General features: G+C 42.5%; 2 protein-coding genes across 2 annotated transcripts in view; one reads left to right on the top strand and one right to left on the bottom strand.

Annotated features, from left to right (window-relative positions):
* LOC137341652 (F-box and leucine-rich repeat protein 13-like) overlaps window positions 1-13,635 on the top strand; it is a 239,183-nt gene that overhangs the window by 97,691 nt on the left and 127,857 nt on the right. The gene's annotated exons all lie outside the window — the stretch shown is intronic.
* lrrc17 (leucine rich repeat containing 17) overlaps window positions 6,486-13,635 on the bottom strand; it is a 31,401-nt gene continuing 24,251 nt past the window's right edge. Inside the window, exons 3-4 of the mRNA XM_068004992.1 lie at window positions 9,248-9,403; window positions 6,486-8,812 (exon numbers count right to left, since the gene is read on the bottom strand). Coding sequence (XP_067861093.1) covers window positions 8,454-8,812; window positions 9,248-9,403 — 515 coding nt within the window. The 3' untranslated portion in view covers window positions 6,486-8,453. The remainder of the gene's footprint in view (window positions 8,813-9,247; window positions 9,404-13,635) is intronic.

Below are 13,635 nucleotides of genomic sequence, written 5' to 3'. Positions count from 1 at the left end.
TAACTACAGTTAGACAGGAATCACCATTGGTAGGAAAATTGTTATTTAAATATCACAAGCCTGGAGGAGCAGACCACATTCCTATCAAATGCTACTCCGTTCTGCCTTTCCAGCACTGTAACTATTGTATTCTCATTTTAAATGGATTGTAAATTTCAAAAATGGGATTCATATGATTATCTCAGGTGATAGGAATGCCAAAATTAAAATCCTTCTATTTTTACCCAGTCCCATTGGTGGTCAAGTTAGAAGAATTCTAATATATAGTGGAATAAGTACCAGAACTGGACATTTCTGTGATTTGGAAAGCCTGCTGCCAGTATGTTCCCCAACAATTCATATGTGGCTGAGCTTCTGTCCCTTAGCATTTATTGTGTGGGTTCTGATACTACTTCAGCATCTTGGTAGCCGCTTGCCAAAATAAGTAGTTCAGTAGGTGAGCACAATGTACCATCATTGTTTTCCTAAAAAAACAGCAGAGAAAGCACTGGTTGCCACCTACAAATAATTAATAAGGCCTTAGTTAGTTTTAACAACCTCTATCCTAATTCTTTCAGCATTTCTCTTAAAATATTTCAGTCACAGTTTTTTTAAGGGCAGAAAACTGGAAATAGCAGTAAAACTAACAGAACTGCCGATTTCATATTATGTCTTGGTTTCCTGTCAGTTTTAACATCCGTCTCCACCGCTGTTGCTGAAGACAATGGTAGAAAATAGCCTCCAATACTTGAACATTTTAATGGAGAAGGAAAGTCTAGGTGGGGGGAGAAAAATTAGTAAGGACAAGTCTTGAATATTTTTTAAATAATACGTATGCAGATTGGGGTGTACTTTGTACCTAAAGTAATATCCATTGGGATATCCTTCTCTCTTAATGCTAATTGTACTTTTAATATTGTACTTTAGTTATAATAATTGAATATCAGATATTGCATTCTTACATGACCTGGAATAGAATGCCTAAACTATACACCTTTTGTCACACTCCATACAGCTCTGTAGGGTGCAGACCTCTAAAATATGGGTCAATATGGGAACACAGAGGAGTTAATTTTAATCTAACCAGGCGGAAACGGGCAGGTTCAGGTTGCCCATCCATTTTATACCCCACTCGATTTTTCTCTGCACCAAAGCTAATGAAGAGTAAAATTGGGAGGGGTGTAAAACGGGGGTCTGACACAATTCCATCAGCTCCCCGCCCGACGAGTTAAGTTAAGATTATCCCTGACACTCAAAATATGGAACACAATGTGGGACATCACCTTTTCCCAGCATGTATAGCATTTTAATGCTTTTTTATTGTAACAAAATGTTTACAAAGCTTTAAAAATAATGAGGCAATAAAATGCAAAACTGAATAACACATTAAATTAGATGCAATAAAAACAACAAAAATAAAAATCCAAAACAATGCAAAAATTCACCAACAACAAATTAAGTTTGAATTAACACAATAGACTAGTTATACACACTGTAATGCAACATACAAAAATCTTGGAATCTCGTGTGTCCTTTAGCTCACATAACTTACCTTCAGTATAGCTTTTCACTTTTTTAATAAAAATATTTAAAAATATTCAATTACACTGTGCTTTAAAGTCCTACTGTAGTTTCCTTTATAGGAGGCCACTTGACCTTGTTTCCTTGGCAATTTCTTAATTTTCAAGTTACACTTTGTTCTTCCTCATCATCTTCCCACTCCTTTCTGAAATAATGGCCCAGAATTTGCTGTAGGTGGTCAATGAACAACATCTGCCATTAGTTAGACTTGCCCTTGCCCATTAAATCTCCATGATATTTTGCGCTGCAAGTTGCTGTAAGTGCGAGAGGGAAACGGCACGGCGCCCTCTACAGGACATCTGGGATCTGAGTGAACAGGGAAGCAACTGTGTATCTCCTTAACCAACCAGATTGAAGGATTATGAAATGAGCAGCGCAAGGACTGAGAAGGAAGTGTAAGTTAGAATTGGGAATTCAATGTCAAATCAGGTACAGAAAAAGAGAAATAAAGGGCCTGATATTACCACGGTGGCGGGTTTGCGACAGGGGGGGGCGATTGGGCGCGTGGGTAACGCGCCCAGTGAAATCAGTCTGCCCCGCGCACAATCGCAGGCTAATTGGATCCACTTACCTCTTGTTCCGGGTTCCCCGCAGCTGAGCTGCGCGGCAGGCGGACTGCGCATGTGCAGCAAGGTCTGTCAGCTGGAGGAGCTCTATTTAAAGGAGCAGTCCTCCACTGACTGATGCTGCAAGAAATAGGAAAAAGTACAGCATGGAGCAGCCCAGGGGGAAGGCTGCTCCCAGGTTTAATGATGCCTCACTCCAGGTATCATTGGATGGGGTGAGGATGTGGGGGAGGACAGAGATCTTCCCCACGGCAGGCGGGAGGAAGCGGCCTGCCTCTGCTACCAAGGAGGTCTGGCTTGAGGTGGCAGAAGAGGTCACCTGCAGCACCAACATATCGCGCACCTGCATACAGTGCAGGAGGCGCTGCAATGACCTAAGTAGGTCAGCCAAAGTGAGTACACTTACTCATTCCCCTACACTCCGTCTGCCACATCACCGCCCCCACCCCACATCTCCTTCTGCACTGCCAATACTACTCTGTCACATCACCCCTCACACCCACTCAAACCTTATCCTCATCTTACCTGCACTTACTCACCTCGCCAGTACTCATCCCGCCATTACCACTCAACCCAATCCTCATAAAATCACATGGCTCTATCTCATACTCACCCTCTCATGCATCTCTTTCACAGTCAGCCTCACTCAACCTGCCACTACCTGTGCTGCAGCCACAGGGCATGCATCACATATGTGCAGTAGGCAGCGTAAGGCAAACATGTCGTGAGCATGAAGGGGATGCACAATGGTGTTTGAGGGTTTGTCATGGTTTTTACTTATATTTAATTTCTGACCAACTCACATCACATATTATATTGGCACCACTACTGCCACGTCTTTGCGAATCTTGTCTGGTTTGTGCAATAATGCCCTTTCCTGAGGATCACAATGAAGACCCACATCTGATGCCACCCATTGTGTCACTGCAGAGTGGGTGTAGGTGTATTTGCAGGGCTCTTTTGTGCAGACGACTGAGAGACGTCGGCGATGTCCCCGGTGGCACCCTGGAAGGATGCGGAGGAGAAGTTGTTGAGGGCAGTGGTGACTTTGACAACGACAGGTAAGAAGATGGTGCTCGGGCCAGCCTGGAGCAGCTCGGCATGAAGGAGGCTGCAGATGTCCACAACTACATGTCGAGTGACTCTGAGCCTCCGTGTGCACTGCTGCTCAGAGAGATCCAGGAAGCTGAGCCTCGGTCTGTGGACCCTGTGGCGAGGGTAGTGCCCTCTGCGACGCATCTCTCTCTGTGGTTGCCCTCCCTCCTGCTGTGCAGGTGGATGTGTCACAGCACTGTTGTGGAGCTCCATGTGTGAGAGGTGGACAGCGAGGCTGGTGATGCTGTTCGTCCTCCGAGGAGGTCATGACTGCAGCCACGGCGGCCCCCATCCGGAAGATGTACATCTGAGGGGGTCCGCAAGGTGGGTACATGTGTCTGGACACCGGGGTAAGTGTGCAAGTTTGTGAATTTTATTGTTAGGAGGAGGGTGTGGAGGCCAAACTTTGTCCAGAGTGACAGAGTGGCCTCCTGCAATGAGTGAGGGTCTCCCCCCCGCCCCCCCCCCCCCACCGCCAACCTGTCAAATGGACCTTTGCAGCTGCCACAGGCTGATGGCTGCAACACGTCCATTTGAACTGGGAGTGTTTCCCCCAGTACGGGAAACATCCCAGTTGTTTGTAAAATCCCAACCCTCCTAAAATATCTCGTTAATCAGGTCTGTAAACGACCTGAAATACCAAAATAAATACCTTAAGTGGCACCCCGCCGGCTTTAATTGCCGGCGGGAGTCCCACATGCAGGGGCTGCGCGCGCATGTCAGCGCGTCTGTGGGAAACCCAGAAGTGGGCGGGTTGGAGCCGGGCTCCCGACCCACCCCGGGAATCCCCGATTTTCATGGCCCCCCGCCAGGAACGCACCTGATCGCGGGTGCTAAATTCGACCCCAAAGAGTGGGAATGAAAGATTGGATTAAAAGAGAGAAAAAAAATGCAGAAAGAAAAAGTTAAAAAAATTGTGATTTTAATTTTTAAAAAAAACTCCAACAATTAAAACCTGAAGGAATGAAACTGATTCCACACTTATAATAGTTAATTTTCAGTGCCAGAGTGGTTGACTGGCACTTATCACCTTGTTAAAAGGGTACTTAAACTGAAATGGAAAAGCCCTAACTTTCTGTTGTAAGTTTAGTTCGTATCTGCTGCGAAAATACAGCAACTTCACACCTTTCAATGCATTTCAATGTTGAGACAGACAGCGAGATATTGTTCTCACAAAGCTAATGGTGGAGAGGCACAGCTCAGACAATGACTTTCAGATTTCACACGTTTAATCATGCATCTGCCTTCGTCTGAAGTTGCTGTACAATTTGTGCATAAATAACGGTGAGCCCGTTAGCCTCGCCATTATTTTGACAGCAAATTCTAGGCCATTAATCTTTAGGTTTTTTTAAGTTAAGGGGTCCAAAAATGTAGATCGGTGTGGGGGGTGGGGGTTGATCACTGGAGGAACCCCGTAATGGCAGTGGCCCCCGTTATTCTTGTGGAGTCTGGAGGACCATTCTTGCTCCTCCTGACCCCACAAAAATAATTTTAACACTTACATTTTTGGGCCTCTTCCTCTGCTCAGTAATGAGCAGAGAGTCCACGGTGCATGCTCAGTAGGCTGCTAAAATTGAATTGGGATCCAAGGACCCCGATTTGCATGAATTTGATGCTATCCCCTGATTCATGCGGGTGCCTTGACCGCCCATTAAAAACTCCAGAGGCAATATGGTGGTGAGCAGAAAGTGAGCAGGAACGGTGCAGGAAGTCTACTGCTGCGATTTTTCGCCACCGCCTCATTTCTACCAGGCAGAAGGAATTAAAATTACCCCTAATACGTTTATATAGAAAAATTACTTGAAACTAAATTTACATGTTTGAGGTGAAGTGTGCTGGTGAAACTAAAGAAATTAGAGTACTTTGACAGAGCTGGGATGGACTGTGCCGATCAAGTATCTGTACTGTGCCTGATATTGATTTGGTGATCCCGGGGAGCCCAGAATGAACAGGTTGTGTAAAGGGGGTAAACTGGCCAGGGACAAAAATGGAGCAGATCAATCCCCTGCTCCGATTAGTATGATATCTGACCTATTGGGAAATAAGCCAAAAATCTGGATCAGAGTGGAATAGGAGATGCCCAACATCAAGAATAGAGTGGAATAGGAGGCAACATATTATTGGGACCTAGAAATGGGACTTTACAAGACTTTGACACTTGTCAACTACATAAAGGGCAAAAGAGTAACTAGGGAGAGAGTAGGGCCTCTTAAGGATCAACAAGGTCATCTATGTGCAGAACCACAAGAGATGGGTGAGATCCTGAATGAATATTTCACATCGGTATTTACGGTTGAGAAAGGCATGGATGTTAGGGAACTTGGGGAAATAAATAGTGATGTCTTGAGGAGTGTACATATTACAGAGAGGGAAGTGCTGGAAGTCTTAACGCGCATCAAGGTAGATAAATCTCCGGGACCTGATGAAATGTATCCCAGGACGTTATGGGAGATTAGGGAGGAAATTGCGGGTCCCCTAGCAAAGATATTTGAATCATCGACAGCTACAGGTGAGGTGCCTGAAGATTGGAGGGTAGCAAATGTTGTGCCTTTGTTTAAGAAGGGCAGCAGGGAAAATCCTGGGAACTACAGACCGGTGAGCCTGACATCTGTAGTGGGTAAGTTGTTAGAGGGTATTCTGAGGGACAGGATCTACAGGCATTTGGAGAGGCAGGGACTGATTAGGAACAGTCAGCATGGTTTTGTGAGAGGAAAATCATGTCTCACGAATTTGATTGAGTTTTTTGAAGGGGTAACCAAGAAGATAGATGAGGGCTGTGCAGTAGACGTGGTCTACATGGACTTCAGCAAAGCCTTTGACAAGGTACCGCATGGTAGGTTGTTACATAAGGTTAAATCTCACGGGATCCAAGGTGAGGTAGCCAATTGGATACAAAATTGGCTTGACGACAGAAGACAGAGGGTGGTTGTAGAGGGTTGTTTTTCAAACTGGAGGCCTGTGACCAGCGGTGTGCCTCAAGGATCGGTGCTGGGTCCGCTGTTATTTGTTATTTATATTAATGATTTGGATGAGAATTTAGGAGGCATGGTTAGTAAGTTTGCAGATGACACCAAGATTGGTGGCATTGTGGACAGTGAAGAAGGTTATCTCGGATTGCAACGGGATCTTGATAAATTGGGCCAGTGGGCCGATGAATGGCAGATGGAGTTTAATTTAGATAAATGTGAGGTGATGCATTTTGGTAGATCGAATCGGGCCAGGACCTACTCCGTTAATGGTAGGGCGTTGGGGAGAGTTATAGAACAAAGAGATCTAGGAGTACAGGTTCATAGCTCCTTGAAAGTGGAGTCACAGGTGGATAGGGTGGTGAAGAAGGCATTCGGCATGCTTGGTTTCATTGGTCAGAACACTGAATACAGGAGTTGGGATGTCTTGTTGAAGTTGTACAAGACATTAGTAAGGCCACACTTGGAATACTGTGTACAGTTCTGGTCACCCTATTATAGAAAGGATATTATTAAACTAGAAAGAGTGCAGAAAAGATTTACTAGGATGCTACCGGGACTTGATGGTTTGACTTATAGGGAGAGGTTAGATAGACTGGGATTTTTTTCCCTGGAGAGTAGGAGGTTAAGGGGTGATCTTATAGAAGTCTATAAAATAATGAGGGGCATAGATAAGGTAGATAGTCAAAATCTTTTCCCAAAGGTAGGGGAGTCTATAACGAGGGGACATAGATTTAAGGTGAGAGGGGAGAGATACAAAAGAGTCCAGAGGGGCAATTTTTTCACTCAAAGGGTGGTGAGTGTCTGGAACGAGCTGAAAGGCAGTAGTAGAGGCGGGTACAATTTTGTCTTTTAAAAAGCATTTGGACAGTTACATGTGTAAGATGGGTATAGAGGGATATGGGCCAAGTGCAGGCAATTGGGACTAGCTTAGTGGTATAAACTGGGCGACATGGACATGTTGGGCCGAAGGGCCTGTTTCCATGTTGTAACTTCTATGATTCTAAGTGCAGTGTACACAACTCCTGTGGCTGCTCAATCAAGCCAGAAAAGCAGCAGGTTACTAGTTCAGAGAATGAATGGACATATACTACAGTCAGTTGGAAAAACTGGAAACAACTGCACTCCATTTGAAGGATTTTTTGAGGGCATGGTGGGACAGATTGTAATCCGTTGTTTAAAAGCAAGACATTCCACTCAATACAGGACACGTAAGGGATACAACACACTTCACTCTCGCAATAAGACTTTCAGCTGCAAGGCTAGCTTGGGTTTAGCATGCTCATTTGTTAGCTCCTGAATGCTTCCATTGATTACAATGAGGTTTGAAATGTGATTCTCATAAGTTCTTATGCAAAAGTCGAAACATGCTTTAGATCTTTACTTTATCTCCTTCGCACAATTTTCCTGTGACTGTCCCAGCTTTGGTCTCACAATTCACTCAGACCTCCGCAGTATTTGAATCAAAATAGCCATGGTGATTACCACGTTCGTTAGCAATGGAAAAATAATTCTATAGATTTACAGCTTTTCTATAGCTTCTCCCATATTGAGGAGCATGGTTAAATACTAGTTTCATTTTGGCTGACATGGGACTGAAGCTGGAGCAACATGAGATAAGCTAAGGCAATCAGAGAAAAGCTGGGACAGTTACAGAGGGGAAGATGAAAAAAATACACTAAGACTTGGCTAAGAGATTTGGAATGACGGATGATTATATGGCAATTAAATGAGGGTTTGCTATTTGGTTTCTTCATATGGATACACAAAGAAAAAAATCTTGCAAAAATTCTCAACGCATGGCATAATCGCAATTCATCACATGGCAGGAAGAGTGTATAAGATGCATCACAAAGTAACAAGGCATTCAAGGTGCTCATTGGTTAGAAAGCCTAATGTCATTTGGTGGCATACTCTTTATTTAGTACTGCTACCGACCATCTGTTTTCTAGATTATTATTTAAAGACTAAGATACATTAAAAGGTTTCACTAAAAAGAATGCAGCGATACTATAAAATATAGGTATAATTTTTCTCACTACTAATGTGGTGCAGCTGTCTTATGGATTTCCTTGAACAAGTTGGAATATGCATAATCTGAAGCTTTCATTTTTTATAATGCTGTAATATAACCAAGACAGGCTAGAAACAAGTGATTCTGACATCTCTAAATGTTTGTGTGAAATATGGTTACATACTCATTCTATGTGTAGTTATATTTCATATGTAATGGGCAAGCATGAAATATTTATATTTCACTAACGAGTCAAGGTATCCTTGTTCTGATTTCTTCCTCTTCTGATTTAACATCAGAATCATATGAGTCAAAATCTGCTATTGCCTTTTCCTTGGGGCAGCCCTCATAATATTTTTTGATGTAGTTCTGCACAGTCCAGCCCTTATACTCGTTGGGTGTTGTACACTCAAGGCCTTCAAACTGTACAGTGTGGTGAACCTGCAGCCAGTAGGCCAAGTAGTGGATTTGATAATCACACCTCCATCGATTTCCAGTAAGAACCAGCCTCTCTGTAAAGTACAGGTGCTCCAAGACGCCATATTCAAAGTTGTATAAAGCATTCCAAGATAGATCCAGCTCCTTCAGGCGCAAAAGACCAGCAAATGCAGCTGAAATTGAAAAATGTACAATAACTTTTCTTGGAAATTCCTTCTTGTGGAGTTTTTTCATTTTAAGATGGCCTCACCTAATGGAAAAAGTACTGTTTTTTTTTAAATGCCACTATGTGGCACAAAATTTGCAAGAGTAGATCCAAACAATTGTTTTCAGTTTATGTTACATCAGATTTTATGGTTTATTAATAAACATTTTTTCTAAATTTATCAAGAGTGATTAGAAAATGTCAATGGTCTTTCTGAATCAATGCATCCTATTTAAGAAAATTCTGTACAGAATGAGAATTTTATCTGTATAAATATTTGCACATTCATACTTTGAACATAGTAGGGATTTGGTTGTTTGCAAGCTATGTAGTTTCACCTCTGTATTTGCTTGAAAACTACATTATAGCAATTGCATGTTAAGACATATGGAAATGTTCTTACCAGGATTTATGTATCCTATTTCATTGTTGCTGAGGTTTAATGTTTCTAATTCCTTAAAGTTCATGAAATTTTTGGCATTCAATTGCCTAATTTTGTTTCTGGAGAGATCAATTTCCAGAACTTCAGCAGGAATATCGATGGGAACTTTCATCAGGTCTGTGAAAGTAATAAAATTATGTTAAGCCTTTTATATCAACTAGTCAATTTCCCACGGTGTTGCACATGGGAAGTCAAGACAAAGAGCACTTTTCACGTCAAGCAGGTTCAGAGGATGGGTAATTGGACCAAGGCAGGAGAGGAGTCAGTTGGGAGGTGGTAGGAGGGGAAGCGGAGAGAATGGAGAGCATACAGGAAGGGAAAGGGAGTGGAGAGGGGAGGGAGAGATGCAGAGAGGATAGGAGAGGGAAGGGGTAAGCAGGGTGATGAAAAAAGGTTAGGGAGGAGGAAAGGGATGGAGAAAAGGGTGCAGGAAGAGGGATGATGAGGAGAGGAGGGAAGGAGAGGAAGGGAGGAGATAGAGGGTGAGGGAGAGAGGAGGAGCAGAGAGGTTAGGAGAAGCAGGGGGTTGCGAGGGTGATGGGGAGTAGAGGACAAAAACCTGTTCCATAGGCAGGAGGGGTCTCAAAAAGCTGCTCTGAAAAGAGACCAGAAACTTCAGCCATTGTTGGGCGGGGGGATGAAGAAGGAAGTAAAATGTAGCCAGTAAGGGGTGGAGGGAAGGAAAATATTGCTAGTGGGGGGGGGGGGGTGGAAAATGCTGCCAGTGTTGAGGGAGGGGGTGGAGAGACAAAAGGAAAGATGCAACCATGGAGGGAAGGCAGGGTAAATGCAGCTAGCAGCTGCTGAGTAAAAATCTATCATATATTAAAAATGCTGAGTGGGTGGCAATATTCCATTTCAAAATGCTTTGAAAATTCTCTAATGGAATTCCATTTATAAGTGTTGACATTTACCTGCAGCACCAGTTACACCTGTAGGTGGCGCTATGATAGACATTTACAATGTAAAAAGTGATCACATAATAGTTATCACAGAAGGAGTATATTGGCCAAGTGATTCACCATACTTTTCCTCACAGAAGCCATTGGGTGGTTCAGTATTAGAAAGGTATCTGTATATGCTCAGTGGTAGCACCCTCACCTCTGAGTGAGAAAGTCATGGGTTCCTGCCCAAATTCAGAGACTTGAATACATAATCTAGGCTAACACTTCAGTGCAGAACTGAGGGAGTGTTGCACGGTCGGGAGATAGTCTCTTTCAGATGAGAATTAAACCAAGTCAGCATTCTGGTGGATCTAAAAGATCCCATGGTACTGTTAGAGGAAGAGCAGGGGAACTCTCCTGGTATCCTGGCCTAATTTATTCCACAACCAACACCACCAAAAACAGAGTATCTGGTCATTTATCTCATTGCTGTTTATTGGATCTTGCTATGCACAAATTGTTTGTCACGTTAACCTACATTACAACAGTGACTATATTTCAAAATTACTTCATTGGCTGTGAAGCACTTTGGGATGTCCTGAGCTCATGAGAGGTGCTAGGTAAATGCAAGTTCTTTTCTTCTATATAAAAAACATCTCTCTCTGAGAACTGTTCCTTCTGCAGATGTCCTTCATAATTATTCCCTCTGTTGATGTAAGACACTAACAACTTTTCTCATTTGAGGTACCATCCTATACATGCAGCCTTCAGACCATTCTACACTCTGTATGAGGAGCGCTCCTCATAAGTTGTTAAGGCTGCCTCAAAGTAAATAATTCCAGACCAAAAATTAAATCTCACACTTTATTGCAGTATGTAAAGAATCTTACAACACCAGGTTATAGTCCAACAATTTTATTTGAAAATCACAAGCTTTCGGAGGCTTTCTCCTTCGTCAGGTGAATTGTTGGACAAAATTATTGGACTATAACCTGGTGTTGTAAGATTCTTTACATTTGTCAACCCCAGTCCATCACCGGCATCTCCACTTTATTGCAGTAGTCTATCTTGGTATAGATGAACAAAAGTAAAATACTGCAGTTGCTGGAAATCTGAAATAAAAACAGAAAGTGCTGGAAATACTCAGCAGGTCAAGCAGCAACTGTGGAGAGAGAAACAGAGTTAACATTTCCGGTCGATGACTTTTCATCAGAACTAGAAGAAATTAGAGATTTAACAGATTATAAGAGCAAGCAGAGAGCCAGGGAAAGAAAGGCCCTCCCACTCCACCCCCCCCCCCAAACATTGAGTCTCCAATGACGCCCCAAACCAACTAACCCCCCTCCCACCCCCACCAACCCCACCACCAAGAATCTTTCCTGGCCTACTCAGAAGTTTTACTGATCTATACCCCCTCCGTTGATCCACCAAACCCATCTTCCTCTTTGTCCCTGTGCTAAGTAGTACTGTCACTAGTAGTAGGCATTCTATTATCCAGTATTCCCGTTAATGAGAATTAAAAACAGCAAAGAGAAAGAAGCAGCTGGAGATTTACAGCAACAGTAGAATCTATGAAACTAGAATTTGAATATGAAAGACAGCAGAGATTTTTGGTAGTGATTCATAGCTATCTTACATCCTATGATCAAAATGATTTAAAATCAAAGACTATAACAGATGGATATTGTTAGAAGAGGTTTGGATAATCCCCTGCATTGTCACTGGACCATAAAATTCCAGATCGTGTACTCAATCAGCAATTTAAAAACTACATAATTAAAGATTATTTCTTTCGCTGGCATAAGTAAGCTATCATTTACCAAACCGTAAACAAAATGAAAGCTACTTAAATATTTTTTAACCACATGTAAGCATTTTCAAAGTACAGTACTCCTTCCAATAATGCACTCTTAAGTATTACAATTTTATAGCTAACACATTTTTGCTTTGTCCCCAAATGCAGACACTGTAAATATCAGTATTTACTGTGTCCATATTTAAATATTTATTTGGTTTCCAGTGTTGAAATAGGTACTGAAAAACAATACAGTAAAATAATTCAACATTGCTGAATACTTTGTCAAATTATTGGCTTTAGTGCCTCTATGTTGGGATGAAAAAATCAGCCAGGGTTCCTATGTGTGGACATCATGTAAGAACATGAATGCCTTGGTATGATGCTGTCCACAGTTTAACAGCTACCTAAGGCACCACGGTTGGCATGTGTCATACGAGGGCCTGAATTAAGCAGTTGGTAATGAATAAACCCAGACTAAAAACATTGAAGTTGCTGGCATTAGAAGTTGCTCTGCAGAGATTTTTCCATCCTGAAGGCAGATGTCTGTCAGCTGATGAGGAAACTGAGATTGGGATGACAAATGTTGGAGGCTGGATGTGAGAATACTTGTTCAGATATCCATAGTTTTCTGCCTACCATGATTGGGTTCCAGAGAGGCAAGCAGATGCAACTGAAGCTCCACTGATCTAACTGGTGGGACCACTGTTCAGTGGGTTATATCGTGTCCATGCTATGGTCAGGAGGATGGTAGCAATACACTCACACATCTTAAGAGGACTTGTGCTGCTCACCTTGCCACTCACGAGGAGTTCCTAGTGCCTGCTGTCTGTCTAGCAAGGCTCAAACCTGAGGTTGTCAATTGCCTAATTCCTAGCTAGTGACTATGACCCTTGGAGGGCAGGTAAGTGGGGTTCTTTGGAGTTGAGATGGCTCCAAGATGATTTGCCTGATGATGGAAGTTTGAAACTAAGTCAACCCTCCATGACAGATTCTAATCCAATACTTAAGCCAAACAGGTATCTAGTACTCCAGTTATCTGTTGATAATTGATCGGCCAGCCTGGGTCAGTAATGGAACCCAGTGGAATAGAGTTGCCACTTAGGGCTGGGATTCTTTTCACTTGGTTCCAGATACTCAATGCTTTAGTGCATAGAATGGTCCTGGATGAACAAGTAGTACAACAGATTTATTTAAATTTATTCTGAATATTTTAATTAAACCAAGAGTATTTGAACTGCCGTCACAGTTAGGAACTGGAAAAGGCTATTTGGTCTAATATGTCATGTAGGCACCTTCTTAATCACAAAATGAAACTGTTAAGAAATGGCTATACCAACGGTATAGGAGAGCACTTATGTGCCAGTATGTTCTTTTCTGGTACACTGGTTGGACACTTTCCTTCCTGCAAAATGTAGACATAATATTGATAAAATAACACGCTAATAAAAACCAGCTGTTGAATTCTTTTTCTTGTCTCTGCCTTTCAAATTTACTTTAGGAGACTGCACATATTGTGCTGTGCAGCAGTTTCTCTTTGCAGTGATATAAAGAGTACAATATAACTATATCCAAAATGGGGTATGTTCAGCATTTGAGCATGTAAGCATAGACACAGCTGCCTTATAAAAAGTTCAAAAGCTGCACCACACAAGAACAAAGTGGCACTA

Source organism: Heptranchias perlo, chromosome 24, assembly GCF_035084215.1.
Source record: "Heptranchias perlo isolate sHepPer1 chromosome 24, sHepPer1.hap1, whole genome shotgun sequence".
Classification (NCBI taxonomy): Eukaryota; Metazoa; Chordata; class Chondrichthyes; order Hexanchiformes; family Hexanchidae; genus Heptranchias; species Heptranchias perlo.
This window is presented reverse-complemented; position numbering and strand designations above follow the sequence as displayed.